Source organism: Caloenas nicobarica, chromosome 1 (genome assembly GCF_036013445.1).
Source record: "Caloenas nicobarica isolate bCalNic1 chromosome 1, bCalNic1.hap1, whole genome shotgun sequence".
Taxonomy (NCBI): Eukaryota; Metazoa; Chordata; class Aves; order Columbiformes; family Columbidae; genus Caloenas; species Caloenas nicobarica.
Genome location: NC_088245.1, coordinates 184,200,613 through 184,219,524, shown reverse-complemented (window position 1 = coordinate 184,219,524; position 18,912 = coordinate 184,200,613). Strand labels below are relative to the sequence as shown.

The window sequence follows — 18,912 nt, the reverse complement described above, 5'->3', positions numbered from 1 at the left end:
GAGGGTCCAGGGTGCACCTGGAGAACAATCTCAGATCAGCACAGGGGCTGCGTGATGTGCAGCCCCCTCACTCTAAGGGCAGCAGGGTCTAAGCAGAATCCAATTAAGTGTTTCTTGAGCTTGAGACTCTGCTGAACTGCTAGGGTCTCATTTTGCCTTCACGCAGCTCAGAGTTAGGTTACCCATAACGTTCTTCAGTATTTCCCTTAAAACTTGAAAGCTATTTGTTTCCTAGCACTGAGGATGCTTTTGAAGGAGAGCAGCTTTGTTACCTGGCAGCAGGGACCAGTCTTCAATCAGCACCAGGTTAAGTGCACAGGAGTCTGCTGCAGCAGCTGCTGTTGGGAGCAAACTGTCCCGTTCACGGATCCCCTTTGGATTCAAAATCTTTTTGGTGGGCAATTTAGCTGTGAGCAGTGATGGAGGGGAAAAGGCCAAGAAAGTATATGGCTAACAAAGTCCAACATGCAGCAGCTGGATTACACTTCCAGGTAGCAATGGGAGGAAGCCAGTGCAAGTGGAAAGTCATGTTGGGCTCCACAATTCAAGCCCATGGTTCAAGGTCTTCTCATCACTGAGCTTTTCCCACATATAATTCTAGACAGAGCCTCTGGTAAAGGCAGTGTTAATCTCATAATCAGTTCAATTTTTGTGACAGCCCTGCTAGGGCTCTTAATTTCTTGTGTTAAAACAACAAATGAGATGACCCAACTGCAATCTCTAATAGGTATCAGGGGTCAGTAATCATTCATTTGTTATAGTGCCACTCACCCAAAGGAAGAGATGAAAATTTGTCCTCCTAATGGCAACAGCTGTAAATTAGTTTTATTTCACTGTTAAATCTAGAGGCCTGAAAATCAGGATGACCAGCTCTTAGTTGGGAAGAAAATGTGTAAGCTCAAAGGATTTTCTGCATTAAGCAAATAGGCGGGCTCATAATCACCCATTAAACAGTCACAGTGGCTGTCTTCTGACACCTTTTCCTACTCCGAGTCATGACTCTCCTGCTGCACTGAACATGATGAAAATTTTCAAGTCTGATGTCCAATTCTGGGCCAGTCACGCCAGCTTCACTTCTAACCACAGAAGAGAAGTGAACATCCTGTGGGTGCTGCACAGTAATTTCATCTTTCCCTGAAGACAGGGATGTTCAAGATAGGTATGATGAATTGCTCTGTGGAGGTACATCTTATCTCCATTATTAAGGGAGCTTCAGTTGAATAGCTCAGATTTGAGTTAGCATGGACTCTCTGTGGATTTGGAAATTGCAGGGTGAGCCATCACTGCATGCTCATAGAGTGGAAAGAAGGTGGAAATGAAGGGTTTTAAAGACAGATGGAAGCTACACTGATAGGAGCATGAAGGTGCTTAATGGCCTTCACTGAGCAAGTCGCTGCCTATGAAGTCTCAGAAACACTTGGGTGGCTTCTCCTGGGAGCACGGGTGTCTCTCTTGCAGTGACTATGCATGGGGTTCATGCTTTGACCTGACAGGCTGCACAAAACACCACACAGCCATGTTGAGTCTGGTGTCAGAGGTCTGCCCAGAGCTCTCCTAGCCCTCTACAAAACCAGAAGTGGATGTAATGCCCATCCCAACTGAACTCAGGTTGTCGCAAGGGCAGGCATGTCCTGACAGCAAAGCCATGCTGATCACCCCAGGGTCACATCCTGACAAGGAGCCCAGACTGCAGCCAGGAGCTCGGTGGTTTGAGCCCTGGGGGGTGGTGGAGCTGTACCCTCTATTGGACACATGCACACTGGCCTGGAAAAGAGGTAGGAAACACTTCAGTGTGAGACATGGGGAGCAGCCCTTTCCTCGGTGTCCCACCCATGAGCCATGACACTTGCTCCCTCCAGCCCTGGCAGCCCTTTGGGTAGAAGGAGAGAGGCTGGTCCTGGGAAAGGCTGAAATGCCTTTGATGTGATGAAATGAGTGGTCTGTCATCTTGTTCAATAACATGTCATGCAGAAAGCTCTATAAAAAGCTCTCTATAGAAAGCCAAAAATACAAAACCAACCCCAAACCAAAACCAACCAACAAAAAGCCACCCCACTGTCAAATCCTCAAAATCCATAAATATATCAGAATAGTTGTACAATTACTCACTTTTATGATGTGCAAGGTATGGAGTGTTGTACAGCCAGACAAGTTTATAAGAACATGTATTAAGCTGCCTGCATGGGGAGAACCTGACTGAAGTTAAAACATAGAACCTTCCTACAAGACAAGTGAAGGTGTGAGGAGGGACATTAAAGTGCAAGAATGGCTTTGAATAAGAAATACGAATATGGCACCTCTGCCCCCTTTCTCCAACGCTACACTTGCATTGAAATAGGAAATTTTGGGATGGAGAGCCAGTGAGACCAGAGCCAGCATAAAGAGATTGCACAACCTATGCCAGTGGATTTCCAGCAAGACCCTTCCTGACTTTAAAAATAACGAGACTCCAGGAGCTGTGGCTCTGCTGGGTGATGAGTCTCTAGCTTCTGGATTTTTCATGGTTTCCCCATGAACAACATTGTCATCCCCTGGTGACCTCCAACCAGTCATTCTCACCTCAGTGCCTGGTAAGATCATGGAGCAGATCCTCCTGGAAGATGAAGAAACATATGGAAGACAGCAATGTTATTCGAGACAGCCAACATGGCTTCACTAAGGACAAATCGTGCCTCACTAATTTAGTGGCCTTCTGCAATGGAGTGGTTGCATCAGTGGACAAGGGAAGAGCTATGGATGTCATCTACCTGGACTTATGTAAGACCTTTGATACAGTTCCCCACAACATCCTCACCTTTATAGCAGAGCAAGATGGGTTTGACGGAGGGACTGCTAGGTGGATAAGGAATTGACTAGATGACGGTGTCCAAAGAGTTACAGTCAATGGCTCAATATCCAAGTGGAAACCAGTATCCAGTGGTGTACCCCAATGGTCCATACTGAGACAAATACTGTTTAATATCTTAACCAATGACATAGATAGTGGGATTGAGTGCACTCTCAGAAAGTTTGTGGATGATACTAAGCTGAGCAGTGCAGTTGATTCACTAGAGGGAAAGGAAGCCATCCATGTGGACCTTGGCAGGCTTGAGAAGTGGGCCAATGTGAACCTTATGAAGTCCAATGTCCTGCACCTGAGTCGGGGCAACCTCAGTATCAATACAGACTAAGAGATGAAGGGTTTGAGAGTAGCCCAAATGAAAAGGACTTGGGGATCCTGGTAGATGAAAAATTGGACATGAGCCCAGAAGGCAAATCATATCCTGGACTGCATCAGGAGAAGTGTGGCCAGCAGGTCGAGGCAGGTGATTCTGCCCCTCTACTCCACTCTGGTGAGACTCCACCTGGAGTCCTGCATCCAGCTCTGGGGTCCCTAGCACAAACCAGACACGGATCTGTTGGTGTGGTTCCAGAGGTGGGACATGAAAATGATCAGAGGGGTGGAACAGTTCTGCTGTGAGAAAAAGCTGAGAGAGTTGGGGTTATTCAGCTTGGACAAGAGAAGGCTCCAGAGAGACCTTATTGCAGCCTTTCAATATACATGGTGTTTCAAAAAGATGGACAGGATTTGAAATCACTGTATCTTTGAAACTGGGTCCATCTTTTTGAAACACCCTGTATAAAGAGGGATTACAAGAAGGATGGAGCGCGATTTTTCAGTAGGGCTTGTAGTGACAGGAAAAGGGGAAATGGATTTGAACTGAAAGAGGGTAGATTTAGACTGGACATAAGGAAGAGATGTTTTACGGTGAGGACACTGGCAGAGGTTACCCAGAGAAGTCGTGGATGCCTCATCATTGGAAGTGTTCAAGGTCAGATTGGATGGGGCTTTGAGCAACCTGATCTAGTGACAGATGCCGCCACCCTAGGCAGGTGTTGGACTAGATTATCTTTAAAGGTCCCATCTAACCCAACCGTTCTGTCATTCTGTTATTCTATGAACCTCCATTACTGGTAGCACACGAGGTCCAAGCGGAGGTGCCAGCACGCCAGGTCATACCAGGGGATTCCCTCCCCAGAAGGGCAGTGCTGCAGAAGGCACAGCACTGAGATTGTCTTGACCTCTTTTCCTCTTCTTTGTCTCAGATCTGAGGCATTTTGACAGGGCAGGCTGGGGAAAAAAATAATGTTGTTGTATTCTGTGCTCTGCTCCTTCTGCAGGCAGAGCACTACAAACTTGAGGGTTGTCGATACAGTACCTTCCCACAAGCATGAATGTTAGCTTAGGAGGTTTCTTGTAAGCTTTTTTTTTTTTTCTTCAACAAAACCATCTAAAATTTCACTCTATTAATAGAAGCAATTTTCTTGCTGTATGTGGAACATTGTCTTCTCTGGCTAAGTTGAACCTCCCTTTCTGTTCTCTCTTTCCACTTGTATCCTCCCCATGTGAAGAAAACTTCTAGAAGAACTATTCTTTGAGAATTTGAGGGGGAGGGAGAAGAAAGAACAGGCTATGATTTGCACGAAATTAAAAGCAGCAGCATTTGTGACACAAGCCAAATGTTCCCACAGAAATGTCCCTTTCCTTACTGCAAAGAATATATCAACGAAGCAGCAGCATACATTACACAAACAAAAAAAAATCCCCAAACCTGCAGCTTGTTTTTCATGGCCAAAGCTAATGGTTCACACTGGTTTTCTGGATTATTTGTCGATTTTTCCCTTTCTTAAGATCGACAGCACAAACTCCAGCCGCACTTTCAGCTGACAGTGGAATAATGATGAATTTTATGTTGCCTTGTAACAGGGAGAATTTCTTCATTCAACACCACAGTCATGTTGCAAGCACCCAGAGCCAAGGCAAGCTGACAGCTCAGGGCTAGGTCACCAGTGGAGAAGGTACAGGGACATGAAGGGTAAAGGGCAGTTACTCTGAACCTGGCACAATTTATTTTTCCCTCTTCCATATGTTCCTGAAACCTGAGCATGACCTCCACCACTCCAGGCCTTTATGGATGGGTTTGAGACAGGTGTTACCCACCAGTACCAGTGGTGCCTCAGCAGGAGGGAGACGGGTGCCATTGTAAGCCACTCTTGCATTCCCCCAGACACAGATCTCAGGAGAAGGTCTTAACCAAAAATGAGGAGTCTCTTATGACTCATACGTTGCTCAGTGACTGCTACAGAGATGTAGGCACAGGCACAGCCTATAAGACAGGACAACAAGCCAGCATCAGCATCATTGTATGCCCTGTACTACCTCCCTGCTCCACCTATGCGGCCCCAGCCCAGGGTGTGAACTCAGCTGTGACCTGTCTGGCATAGGCTTAACTGCACATTAACCCTGTGACAGTTGCAAGAGCAACGTGACATAGACCACAGCGCAAATCCTTGGCCAGGAAGTGTGTGTGGATGGCATCAGAGACATGGTTTCCACCAAGAGAGGTTGCAGGTTTGCTCAGCAATCACCACCTCATCTGTTCTCTCCTTCCAGTAGACCAGGAATGTTTGCGCCATCCTTTGGCACTCCCAGGGTCCGTTTCTGAAAGAGCAGTTAGTGAATTTAAATGTCATACAATTGTGATAGCTGGAGGTTGCTTGATGGAAGGGAAGCATTTGGATTGTCTTGGGTTGGATTTGGTCTAATTATCTCAGATGACACCAGCAAATCTGCTTCTCTTGGAGACATGCTGTTACTGTAGTAACTTGTAAATGAATATTAGATGATGAGTTATTAGAAGTAGTTTAAACTGGTAAGTTTATGAGCACAGTGGGCAATCATTTCTTCTTTGTTTTTTAATTCCTTTCCATATTAATTTCTTTCTCAGTGTGAATGTAAAACACAAAATCAACAGGTCAGATATAGGGTTCTTCTGAACTCTGCTTCCCCTGTCAGACAGAGCAGATGCAGCTTGGAACTACTTTATCATTTTGCTCTTAATTAAAGCCTATAATGGTTTTGCACTTTTAAAACAGGCTTTATCCAAAATACAAAGTCAATAAAGAATGAAGTGAATCTTCAGTTAATTCTACATTTTGGATTCCCTCTTTTTACATATGTAGGTCGTTAACTACATCACCCAGAGCCACAACCAACATTGCCTCATGATAAACAATGGCTACACCCTGCCCTTCTGGAGCAGGACCTGATAGCGTGTGCATTGGCTTCTGACACTTGCCCTGTGTGGCCAAAGATGATGGCATTTAGAGGCATCACCCTTGCTTAGAACAAGATATAAAATCTTCTTCTAGTCCAAAGACAAGAGGATATATGTCTCCATGCCCTAGTGCATCAGCAGTTGCAATGCAACATCGAATGCTTTGGCCTATGGTTTGTTGTCACTGCATTGTGCCCAGTCCTAAAATGCAGCAAAAAGAATTCAAGTTACAAAACTAGGTCCCAAAGGCAAGTCTCCAGCCCCGCTTCTTCCAAATCTGTAATGACTCCAGCCCTTCTGTGAGGTTGGGCAGCCTGCTAAGAGGAGGTTCAGGGTCTTCCAGAACTGAATCAGAGAAGTAAACAGTCAGATTATCTTTAAGCTACCAGCAGAGGAGAAAGACCTGCAGCTGCCCACCTTTTCCACCTCTGTTGCTGATGGTAGCTGTATCTCAGGATCCAAGTCCTAGATTCATCTGCAGTAGCCATCTACACAGCAGGGAAGCTCCTCATGACAGAGACAGAGTCTGTCTCCATTCCCTCCATGGTCACAGCGTGGATGCCAACTCCTGCTCCACCAAAACAGCCTCAGTTTAGCTCCTTTCTTTAGTGCCTCTGTAAAGGTAAATGGTACTGGCAAGGGCATCCTCATGGGCTTTTCATTGAGGAACAGGAGCAGTTTATTGTCCTCTAGCGATCCCCTCCATTTTAAAAGCCCTTCAAAATTTCCAGGAAGCCACTGTTTCTGTCAGAGGGTCCCAAACTCAAGTAGCAGAGAGCAGAAAGGCAATGTGGGTGAGGATAAACCTGCACTGAGCAAGGATGCTCTGGGCATTATGAGCATGTCTGGTCCTATTCGTTCCCACATTCATGGTCTCATACTGTGTGTACCCAAAGCTGGGATGCCTTTTTTTTCTGTTGTTACAGATTTTAAATCTAAGGTTAATCCTTGGTTAAGCCCTTGGAGCAGGTGCAGGGCAATTACCCCAGAGCAGGTGATGTGTATCAACTTGCCAACCTGCCAGACCTCCACTGGTCTAGATGCTTCCATTTCATCCATTTCATCTCCATGCTTTTCATTTATTCTGCCTAGCAAACAACTGTGCCAGATGCTCCACAGGAATTGCCCATGTGCATTGTTTTGCTTGTTTCTATTCAATGTATTTTATTCCTCAAAGAAAGCACACAAAGTGATCCCAGGTGAGATCCAGCAAACACAGCATCTAAACCGGGACAACTTCTCTGGGTGTCTGTGACTCATCTGCAGCTTTGGCTGAGGCTCAGCAAGGCAGTGCATCACTCTTCAGCCTGAAACATGTGAAGTCTTGATGTCCTCCCACCTGGGCTGAGAATGCTCTATCAAACTTTGTTTTAAAGCAGGAGATCTTGCTCCACCCTGTCCAGTGTATACTGAGTGTCTTTTAGAAAGCATCTATGAGGCTGAAATGCTTTAGTATGGATTATGTTTATATTTCATTATAATTACATTGTTTTCAATATATTCAAGAATGTAAAGCATCTTTATACTTTTTGCTTGCACTTCAAGACCACATGACAGCTTATGCTGAAAAACTTGATTTTTGAAAAGCAAGCAAGGGATTTTAATTTGAGAATAATGTATTTCTTTCCATCTGAGATACATTTAAAATGCTGTAATGTATTTTTGCTACATCTATAACTACCACAAAAACCAATTTTTTTTCCAAAATATCTCGAAAAATATGTGACCTCATCTAAAATTTGGGGTCCTCTGATACAGAGAAGAGTGGTGCTACAGTGTGGACATGTACTAAAGCAGCATTTTCTCTGCATACTTAAAGGTGTGTAATTAGTATGAGGACATCCATTAACACATCCCGTACGCTGTGTCACCAAGTCACGCCTGATTATGTTGCAGAATGAGATTATCAAAATGAGTTTGAAGTTCTCCTCTCGGTGCCATTTGATAGTAGGGAAAACAAATCCTTCCACTGCCAAAGCTGCAACTAATATTCAGTACTTAAGAAATTCAACAGAAGCATTCATAATGAATAGGATTTTGTGTAATTAAAATTTCAAATAAATTCCCAACATGAGCCCTGGCTTGGACTTCTTAATTTCAGATGTGGAAGTACAGCTTTTGAAAAAAATAGGTTGAGAGTTGTTTGTTTGTTTGTTTGTTTTTTCCTTCCGTCTCTTGTCTTTCATCTGAGAGATTTACAAAATCTCATTAGCATACTAAAAAATAGCAGAAGAGAAATTAAGTGAAGACCAGGATTAAAAGACTCACTAGTTTCTTCATGTCACCTTTATAGCTCTTTTGAGCATCTGTCCCTGTGTGGTGGGTGTAAGTACTGTGGAGGTGGATGTTAGTGGGTGGCAAATCTTTTATGAGGCAGAAAAAAGCTGAGAATTAGAAAATTGTTGGAGGCAGTTTCAATACAGATGAGAAGAAGCAATCAGAGCTTGAGAAGCCATGGAAGTGGAGGAAGACAATAAGAAAACTGAATAAATGGCAAATTTCACTGGCGAAGAACACGCAGATTTGTTCCAACAGAAACCCTGAAAGTTGCCATGGAGCTCTCACCCAAAGCATCCCAAAGCTTCAGGCACAGGTCCTTCCTTTCCTGCAGAGATCTTTAGGTCAAAGACAAAAATCCACCAAGTTTTCATGGCACATTTCCAGGTTGCTCGCCTACCTACAGGGTGACTGCATCCTTTGTTGTCCCTTGTCACACGTAGGGTGATAGAGGAGATAAGTGATGGCAGGTTAGCAAAGAGGTCCTGTAGCTGGGAGGAAAACCACGTTGCCCTGGACAGCTGGATTCCACTCATGACTCTGCCTGGAAAGCCCTGTGTGATGTTGGATGGCTTCCTGTGAGTCGATCCCTGCTCCTGAGTTGCTCAACCTAAAGTCTTAGACTTGATTGGCAGATAGTTTAATCACTTGTAGCTGCATCTGAAGTTGAGGGAGGCTGGATTTTTAAAGCATGAAATGCTATAGGAGGCAATTCTACAGTGAAAAATTAGAGGCTGTGTGAAATATGGTCAATACACTTGGATCTTTAATCTCTCTGTGGCTAAATTCCTTGATCCTAAACAAGGAAATAACACTGCTGTTGTACTATAGTTCAACATCATAGGTATCAGCTAGCAGGTGCCTGTGATGCACAGAGACAGCCACAGCAATGAGCCTCATAGAAGAAAAAATACATGCCAGAACGAACTCTTCTCGGAGACAATTAAAAAAAAATGCAGTCTCAAATTTGGGACTGTTTTCACAATGACAGTAAAAATAAGCTCATCATCACCCACCATTTTTTAAATAAAAAAGCTACCAGAATGGTTTAGCCTGGACAAAACAATGCGTTTTTTCCCCACTGCGTTATTCTCAGAAAAATTTGCAACAGACCTGTAAGTGTTACGAGTCTATATATAAATACATTTATGTGTGTTTACATAAGTGCATATATGATTTAATATATATTTCAAAGTCAGCCAGACTCAGGTGCTATGCCAAACAGCCTAAGTTTTACAAAGTTGTAGACAATAGGAACCTGGATCTTGGAGTGGGGTCAGCCATGGGAGGAGGCAGCGTTAGCCCAGGGGGTGAGTTTGTAACAGAGGTGTGAGCATAGCCCCTCTCAGCCCCTGGCTCCACTGAAGGTCACAGGCACCAATGAACATGCTCAGCTCCTACCAAGTCACCTGTAATCCAGCCAAGAAAGTTGTAGCTGAGGAAAAAAGAGTTTGGATTCATAGAAAGAGCAGATATGGGTTCCCTCTTGGGAAGAGGATTAGGTAAGAATCATAGAACAGTTTGGGTTGGAAGGGACCTTCAGAGGTCATCTAGTCCAACCTCCAGTGTCTCAGCATGTGCTAAAGCTGGACCTGGGAAGATGAGGGAGCACTTTCTGCTAGTTCAGTATGGCTGGTGTCCAATGGCTTTATTTTCATCTCTGCCGTTTTCTGGGTGACCCTGCCTTGAAGCTCTACTGTGATTACTGCTGGACTACACCATTGACTTCACCAAGCAAATAGCCCAGCCAAGGGGTGAATTAATGAGTGTTTGTGAAGTTGTGTGTGATCACTGGATAAAATACAGCTGCACAGGTGTGAAGTGTCTGGAAAAGGATAATTATTCACAGCACCTGCTTTGCTGTCAGAAACCCTTATTGACTGGACAACAAATGAGTCCTTGTCCTCACTCCTTGGGATGTTCTCCTTGGCACATGCTGCACTGTTCATGGACATGTAAAAGGATGGGTTTTTGCACATTATGCGTGTTACTGTAAGGAAAAGTATGAATGAAGCATCCAGGCTCACAGTATAACACTGGGGAGCACTGGAAATTGCAGAACAGTGACATTTAACCTTCACTCTGAAGACCTGAGCAGCTTTTATTCTACAATGCAGCAGTGCTACTCGCCCTCATACTCTAGATCAACAGGGTCTGGGTCATGTCCCTGGGGTGGGAGGACTGGATTCAACCCTCCCTCACCCTGAGGGGTTTGCAGTGAGCAGATTCTCCATTTGTAGGTCAGGACTTTAATTGCAAGGCATTTGGCAGCTCAGGGCAGCAGCCACCTTTGCTCTCCTGTTTGAAGTTGTGCCAATGTGCAGAGAAATAGGACTTGTAGCTGGTGCCTGCATCGCACAGGGCTGAGAGCTCACCCAGCAGGGGTGCAGTGTGGGTTGCTGCCTCTGTTACCACTATTTTTGCCATTGTTGAACTAAAGTCTTCACTAGTTAAAACAGAAAAGGTTCCCCAGAGCGTGAGGAGCAATACCAAAGCCCTCTCTCTTGGGTGAGTGTCTCAGCTTTGTAGCTGCAAACTCTAAGATATGTTTGTGTCTTCCCTACCTCTTGAAGCTCTTGGAGATTCCTGCCTCTTGGACCTACCCTTTGACCTCCCCCTGGATTTTCGATCAAGGCACTGGTGACTGGAGGTAGTGGTGATATGGAGCCACGGAATTACACCCACATGTGAACAAGTGTCCATTTCTCTCTCTACAGTCTTCATTGTCTCCGGTGCAGAAGGAGAAGCCTATAGTGGTACAACACTCTCCTGACCAAAATACAGGTGCCCTTCTGCTCCTTGTCTAGAAACCAGTAAAACCTCTGTGGGTCTGCCCCAAGGAAGGGTTTGGTCCTGACTGTGTGTAGAGAGCAGTGTCTGTGAGAATGTTCCTTTGGCACCTCTTAGGATGAAGTGAATTGTACTCTGCGGCTCTGCATCAGCTGTAAAAGGAGCTGATGTTCTTCAGAGTTAACCACCTACTCCTCAGACAGCAAAGTTAGAACAGATGAGTCATACCTAGAGCAGTTTGTCACATTTTTAGCACAAATTTTGTAGAAAGGCTGGGGCAGGACCCAGAATCCTTGTGTTGTAGGTCCCTATATAACCTTTTGGGTTTTTCTACATAAGAAGAGCACCGTGTGTTTATAAATTGTTATTTGCCAAATTACTTGTTCTGAAAGAGAATTGAACCGTAATAAGCTGCATCATTAAAAAGAAATTTTTCTGTGAGTGGCAGAGCCTGGTTTCCTGCGGTTTGGTGCCTCATGGTGGGATTATCTCATGTCTAATGAGGAGCACTCTGGCTGAAGCCTTTTCTCCTGTTCATAAAGATGCTGTCTCATGTGGGTTCTCTGGGGTCTATAATACATTTGGGATCAAACTGCTGTTGTTTAGATTCCCTCGTATCTGACAATGTAATATTGCCCACGTGGCAAGCTGTTCTTCCCTGGAGATGCAAAAGCATCATAATTCTCTGCCCTGCTGCCTCTTCTCACAAAATTGGTTGAAAATTAAAGCCTTTGAGACTTCTATCACACAGTTAAATTTGACTGAAATTGGCCAATAGGCTAAAAGATAATTAAGAATAATACTGGACTGACACAACAATATAATAAACCTAACTTTATCAGGTAATCAGGCAATAAATGATGGAAAGTAAATACTGGAGCAGATTAAACATATTAAAAAAATGTTCATAAATATTCAAGAATTTAAATGCGTTCAAGGTGACCATTTTAGGCCTGTTTTGCATTTTAATTGTAGAGGTTTGATTCATAGCCATATGAAAGACCAACAAGGGAACAGGTGCCCCAAAAGTAACTCTCATACCTCAAAAGCAAAAGTAAAATAATAGTTTTCTGTGATACTTTTTTTCCGAGACAGGGAATTTTTAAATGTTTCCTTCAGAATATTACAAAATTTAGAATTCAGAAACAGAAATGCTGAATAATTCAGAAACCAGATTTTGAAGACGGTTCTCACCTAGTCAGAGAATAAAAATAGATCATGTGCTTTGTGCTAGATTTCCAGAATTTTTAAAAAATCTGAACTGAAAAAAGTCAAACCAGAAATCCTTTGCTGAAGTGATTAATGGAAAAGTTTCGAAAATGTAAGATGTGAAATGGAATTCTCAGTTATTTGCACACATACACACAAAAATCACAAATTAAGGAAAGAAGAAAGACACATTGAATAAATCATTCATCATAATTTATTTTTCCAGTTTCCGAGCCATAGAAAAGTGCTTGTCATCAAGTGATTTTTGGAGATACTTGTATTTTCTTACCTTGGATACAGTTTAGATGGATGAGTTACCACTGTTCTCCATGCTTATCAAATTAGGAGAATGCATTTTTAAATTCAATTACATCCTCAGTGGAAATGGTTTTTCTGACTCTGGTAATCTTTGGAGAGGAATTATACACAGTCTATAAAGCTTCACATTTCAAAACCTAATTTTGAATGTTATTCAAGAGGTTAATTTAAGATTCATCTTCCTAAAGAGGAGTTAAATAAAACTGATAGAAGGCTGGAACTTGTTGAGTGGTTGAGAGGTTTATCAGCATGTATGAGTTCATTAGTTTTAATTAGTATAATCACTAATGTTGCATTAACAGTTTGGTGAGAGAAAGTAATTGCTCACACCCACTGTATTAGATTGGGAGATTAGAATTCATTTTATGAGGCAATTAGCATTTCAGGGATTTTTTTAAAAGGCTTTTACGATCTGCCATTGCAGTAACCTCCTTCACCAAAAAGAGTTTAAATTAACCATAACTTTCATTCTAATGGGATGCAAAAATTAATGTAGAATTAAGTGTGAACCAGCAATCCCACTGTGATAAGCAGGCAGCTAAACCTCGATTAGTTTATAATGACCTATTTTATTTCCCAGACAATGACAGTCATTTATCTGTCCTCAATTCATTATCTTCTTGGAAAGTTTATATTCTTGAATTTTATACAGCAAAACAAGTAAAATATGAGGAAAAGTAGAACAGTGCTATCAAAGTAATAATTCTCCAAAGAAAAAGCTGCAAGGTTCAATAACAGGGCTTAAATAGTCAATTATTCTTCATAGCAAATATCAGAGACAGAAGAAACAGCTCCATTTGACACCCAGTGCCTTGGGAAGAGCCATGAATTTCACAGCAGCAACAGTCACAACCCTGCTCTGCCCATCACATCCGTTGGCAGCTACTGACAAAATGAGAATGAATATACAGGACTTTGTAATCCTGGCTGGCAAGGAAGCCCCGGTCATCTGAGTGTTGGGACTGTTGACCCAAGAGTTTGCCTTCCAAAACATCTTGAAAAGCAAAAGTGAAATTTCTGGTGTGAAAAACTGCTTGAAATAAGAACGCTCATTCTCCTGGCAAGGCTGTAACGGAAGTCATCATGGTATCCATGGAGAGATCAGACAATGCACCATTTGCAACATATCTGGCACCTGTTATAGGGGATTATGCTTGCCCCTGGTTAAAACAAATCTTTGCTCAAAAATAGCCTGTATCTGCTATGACTTAGATGTGGCATGGAGGAGGACAACTGTTAGATGTTGGAACTGTACTATTTTTCGTGTAATTTTGGGTACATATGTTAAAATAAGCAGACATAGGGCTGATTATATGAGTATTCCTAAAACATGTTAAAGCAAAATGTACATATATATATACAGGTACTCTTAATGCTTATACTCCTTATAAGCATCTCCAAAGGAGTTCAGAGGGAGACAATGTCCATCTACATTTATGCATCTAAAATCTTGGTAGAACTAGACAGATGGGATCTCAGCTTCAGTCAGTCAGCCCGCAGTCGGTGCCACCTTTAGGAGGTGAATTAGTCCAGCTGAGATCTGAACCCACCACTGGGAAGGGCTGCCTCCGTCTACTGACTGCAGATGCAGTCCAAGGGAACCAGGTTTTTGTCTGCGGTGGCTGAATTAAATGCTTAAAATTGGGTAGGATGAATCATAACTGTCATGCCTGTACCTTAGGGTTTGCCTACAGAGTTATTGCGGAGAGTCATTATTCTTTCTGAATGGCATTACATGTGGATGCACTTTTGGTTGAATAAGACTTACTCATTTCTCCTCAACAACATCCACTTGACAGGGTTAGAGGGTTTCACTTCCTAGTCCTCGTGTAGAATTATTCTACAAGACCTGCTGCCTTTTCAGCCAGCTGTCCTACCTTAATCCAGATTTGCTTTAGTATAAAAGTGCCCTTAATTTGCCACCCATCCACCTTTGAGAGACATTTAAGATTTATGGAGATAAGCGTATCAATTAAGCACAAATACATTGACCAAAAAGAAAAAAAAAAAATGAAAGCATCATATACAACAAAACCTGGCTTTTATTTCACAAATTATGGGTATTATAAAGCATATTGTTTCAGGAGAAACGCCTGTATTTGCCAGTGTGTTTCATTAAAGAATAATAACGCCATACATATTTCATTTTCTTGTTCTGATCTGCAAGAGTCTTAACTATATAAAATGCCCCATTCTGTTCTTGCTTTTCTGTGATTTTTTTTCTTTTTAATCAGTTTTTTCCCTAAAAAGTAATGAAATTGCTTTTTAAACACATACATCACTTTCATTTGAAGTGACCTATCATGACTCAAATATTTTTTCTCTTCTCCTGGAGAACAAGGCAGCTGCCAGCACCTTCTGCTGTGCAGATGCAGGCCTGCATTGCCCTTGATCTCAGCCTGTTTTCCGCACTGCTGAGTTCCTGATGTTCTCGCTGGTGTTGTTTTAGGTGGGGTATGAGGTGGCTGGTGTCTATGGGGTTTGCACCTTATGTATCTGCACCAGTTCCTGGTCCACCTGCTATCACATGTAATTTCTCTCTTCTCGTAGTATGCACCGACCCGCTGTGCAGCTGCGCAGACATCTGCGGAGCAAGGCGTCCTCCCTCCCTGCCATCATCATGAAGCCGTGCACGACCCCCAGCTGGTTCCCTGCATGTGCCCGCTCTTCTCCTGCCCATGGGAAGGGCACCTGGAGGTGGTGGTGTCCCACCTGAGGCAGACCCACCACATCAACATCCTTCAGGGGGCAGAGATTGTCTTCCTGGCTACGGACATGCACCTGCCTGCACCCACAGACTGGATCATCATGCACTCTTGCCTTGGCCACCAGTTTTTGCTGGTCCTCAGGAAGCAGGAGAAGTATGAAGGCCACCCCCAGTTCTTTGCTACGATGATGCTGATAGGCACGCCGACCCAAGCTGACAATTTCACCTACCGGCTCGAGCTCAACAGGAACCAGAGGCGTCTTAAATGGGAGGCGACCCCCAGGTCGGTACTGGAGCGTGTTGACTCTGTCATTTCAGATGGGGATTGCCTTGTGCTGAACACTTCCTTGGCTCAGCTCTTTTCTGACAATGGAAGCCTAGCGATAGGAATTGCAATAACCACCAGCAAAGTTCACAACACCGAAGCTGAAATGTGAGTGAGAAGAGGAAGAGGAGGAGGAACAATGGTGCTCTAGCTGCCTTGTGAGAGCAAGAACTTGCGGACTTTTTGGGGGGGTCTCAGGTCTTTTATGGTATTTAGTACTTGTCCACAGTGGGCATTATGTAAACATCCTGTGGTTACAGTCTCTGTGTAATGTATTTACCGTTTTGTTAATACAATTTTATGAGAAGTTTTAAAGCGGCTAATCAATTTATTGCTGCCCTCCAGCAACACTGGGAACAACACTTGCTCCTGGGAAGGGTACCCAGGGTGACTCATAGAAACCTTTGGTCTGAGCATGCTATATGCAAATGTGTTTCCTTCATTTTCTTCCTAAATGCCTCGTATTAAGGAGGTCCCCTGGCTAGCAAAAGGTAAAGTAATCCACTAATGGACAAGAGCACCCAGATTTCCGTATTACCAGTAGTGATTTAACTCTTACACTGTGGTCACAAACAAGCCCTGGGGAGCTGGCAATTCCAGAGCTCTTTTCAGCTTCTGAGGAAGCAACCTTCACCACCCAGACAACGAAATCTTCAGAAGAAAAAGTCACCACGTCTGCTGAGCCAGGGCCTGGGAAGACTCATCCTGCATTAAATCGGGGATGACATCTAGTGAATGGGTGGTGAAATCTCACTCCTGTGTCATGATGGGCAGTGAGAGGCTTGCTAGATGGTCTGGCTCCAGGATAGAGATAACCACAGCCAGCCACAGGGCTATTCACCTTTTTAGCTGTTATTTCCTTAAGTGTTCAAAAGGAGATTTTCAGAAAATAAAGTATCAGGGCCATTCTAAGTTGTGTACTGATCTTGCTATTGAATTCTGTGCCCCTTACACCTACAGTGTGTGCTGCTAAATATTGATTTTAAACAGTGCAGCCAGAATATCTGCTTGCAAACTAGCTATGAGATTTGAAATGCTCACCTTTAAAAATAACGCTAATTTTTTTTCTTCCATACACCTGGGGGGTGGTGATGGTCCCTTTCTTCTGCTGAGAGTGTTTCACAGATGACGATAGTCACAAGAAGACACAGGCTTCACTAAGAGCTTCTCCCTTGGATGGCTCCTTGGGGAGAGTCAGAAGCAGGTGCTGGCCATCCCCTGACACTCGGTCCCATCTGCAGTCAGGCGTCTCCTCCATAGCCAACAACAGCAGTGAAATCCCACCACAGCAGGTATTGTGTTGAAGGAGGGGGCTCTACAGTGCCTGTGACACTCGAGAAGCATGGGAAATTGTCTTTCCCTGTTTTCCCTTCTGCCCGTGGGTGGCTGTGGCCTGGCCGCTCCTGAATGCTTTTTTTGAGAAACATCTGGTGGGCTGAGTCAGTTAGTAGCTAGAGGAACTGAAGGTCATTGCTTGAATCTCTTGGAAAACTAAAGAAGAAAGGAAAGCAGGCTAAGACCAGTCCTTCAGTGTTTCAAAATGCTGTAGTGAGCTTTGAGTAAGCAAAAACGCTGATGCTAATCTCTCCCACCTGCTGCTCTCCTGGGAATTATTATAAATGATGTGTGAAATAAAACAAATTGCAATTTTCCTGATGTGAATGCTACGCAGGTAATGTCTTCTGAGTTGCAAATGCACCTCGCCTCCTTCCCTGGGCTTTCGTAGCAGGTCACTACTCAGAGAGGAGCTAGGGTCTCTTCAACAGGCTGCTCATGACCACTCAGGCTGAGGTCTGAAGAAGAAGTCTCTGTCCCTGTAAGAGTATGCTGGGGCATACTTCACAGCTCTCCCACCTCTGAATTTGGGTGGCCAAGGGGACATGCTGGTTTGCAGTGCTTCACTGGAACACACAGGCTTTGGAGTGGCTTGCTTTTTCCCTGCGATGTTAAATATTCAGAACCAGCAACTGCTGCCCTTTCCCTAAATGATAGCTATAAATAAATCATTGGCATTTTTGTGGACTGCAACTGGCTTCTCCAGTTCCTCCGGCAAATATTCTGCTGCTGAATTAAAACAAAGCAGAAACAGTAAAACCCCAATAAAAGCAATTCCTCTAGCTTAAACTTCCTGAATTCTTTGTACGCTGTGGTAAGAGACCTAACGCAACTCTGCTTTTGCTGCCTGATCACAACCGGTTCTTGGGGGAGGGATATTCCTCAGGTATTCACTTGTTCCAGACTATTTACTTCTGGCTAGTTGGCACCTTTTGTTCTTAAATTATCTACTGAAATGAAGAATGCACTGTTGGTACTTTTGGGCACACTCCTTGCCAAAGGACCGGGGTATTTCTGATAGGATGAGCGTTACAGCAGCAGTTCTCTGGGACTGGCATCTCCACCCCTTGCCAGTGCCCTGGTTTTCTGGTTTCAATGCAGTATGAGACACGGTGGCAATGCGACTCCCCTGGCATGGACCTCCTCACATCCGATGTGTCCTTCTCCCAGTGCTTTCTCATGACCACATCAAAAGTTTGGCCTTTCCATTTCCTTCCCAGTCCTCCCCCTCATCTGGTGGCCACCCTTCTCAGCCCATTCTCAAGCTCTCAACCCAGGTCTCGCCTTTCGGCTTGCAGAGCCCAAGGTGCTTCTTGCCTCTTCCTTTTTATGCCTCTTGGGTGCTGTTGCTTAAACTGTTCTCGCTGTTCTTGCAGCCAAGCAAGCAACCTCCCTGCTTGGCTCTCTCCACAGCTGCAAAACCCCGGCTCTGGCAGGGATTTCAGAAATCCAGATACATTGGAGTACTGATGAAAATCTGCCCAGTAATACCCTCAATACCGAAAAGGAAGACACATTTTGGAGAGAAAGAAGACACAGTTGCCTAAATCCAGCCTTCATAAGTATCTCAACATAAAACTCAAATGTTTAAGGGTATATTTAAGGACTTTCTGCTGTGGAAGATATTCTAATTCTGTCATAATTCAAAGCTTATGAGCAAACCTTCACTGCCATAAAGCAAAGGTGAAGCAAACAGTCTGCACGGTGGGACATAAATCCTAAAATGCTGGTAAGTAGGATCAACAATGAAATTCAGTTTACATGCACTCTGATAGTGCCCATAATACAGCACTTTTTACAGCTCTCTACTCATGGTTGAAAGGCAGCTGTAGCTTGGCTTCCTAAATCTGGGC

At 43.8% G+C, this 18,912-nt stretch overlaps 1 protein-coding gene across 1 annotated transcript in view; it reads left to right on the top strand.

The window, feature by feature from the left end:
• Positions 1-15,836, top strand: part of SIAH3 (siah E3 ubiquitin protein ligase family member 3) — a 46,397-nt gene extending 30,561 nt beyond the window's left edge. The window contains 1 exon segment of the mRNA XM_065658711.1: positions 15,243-15,836. Coding sequence (XP_065514783.1) covers positions 15,243-15,836 — 594 coding nt within the window.
• The last annotated feature ends 3,076 nt before the right edge of the window (positions 15,837-18,912 follow it).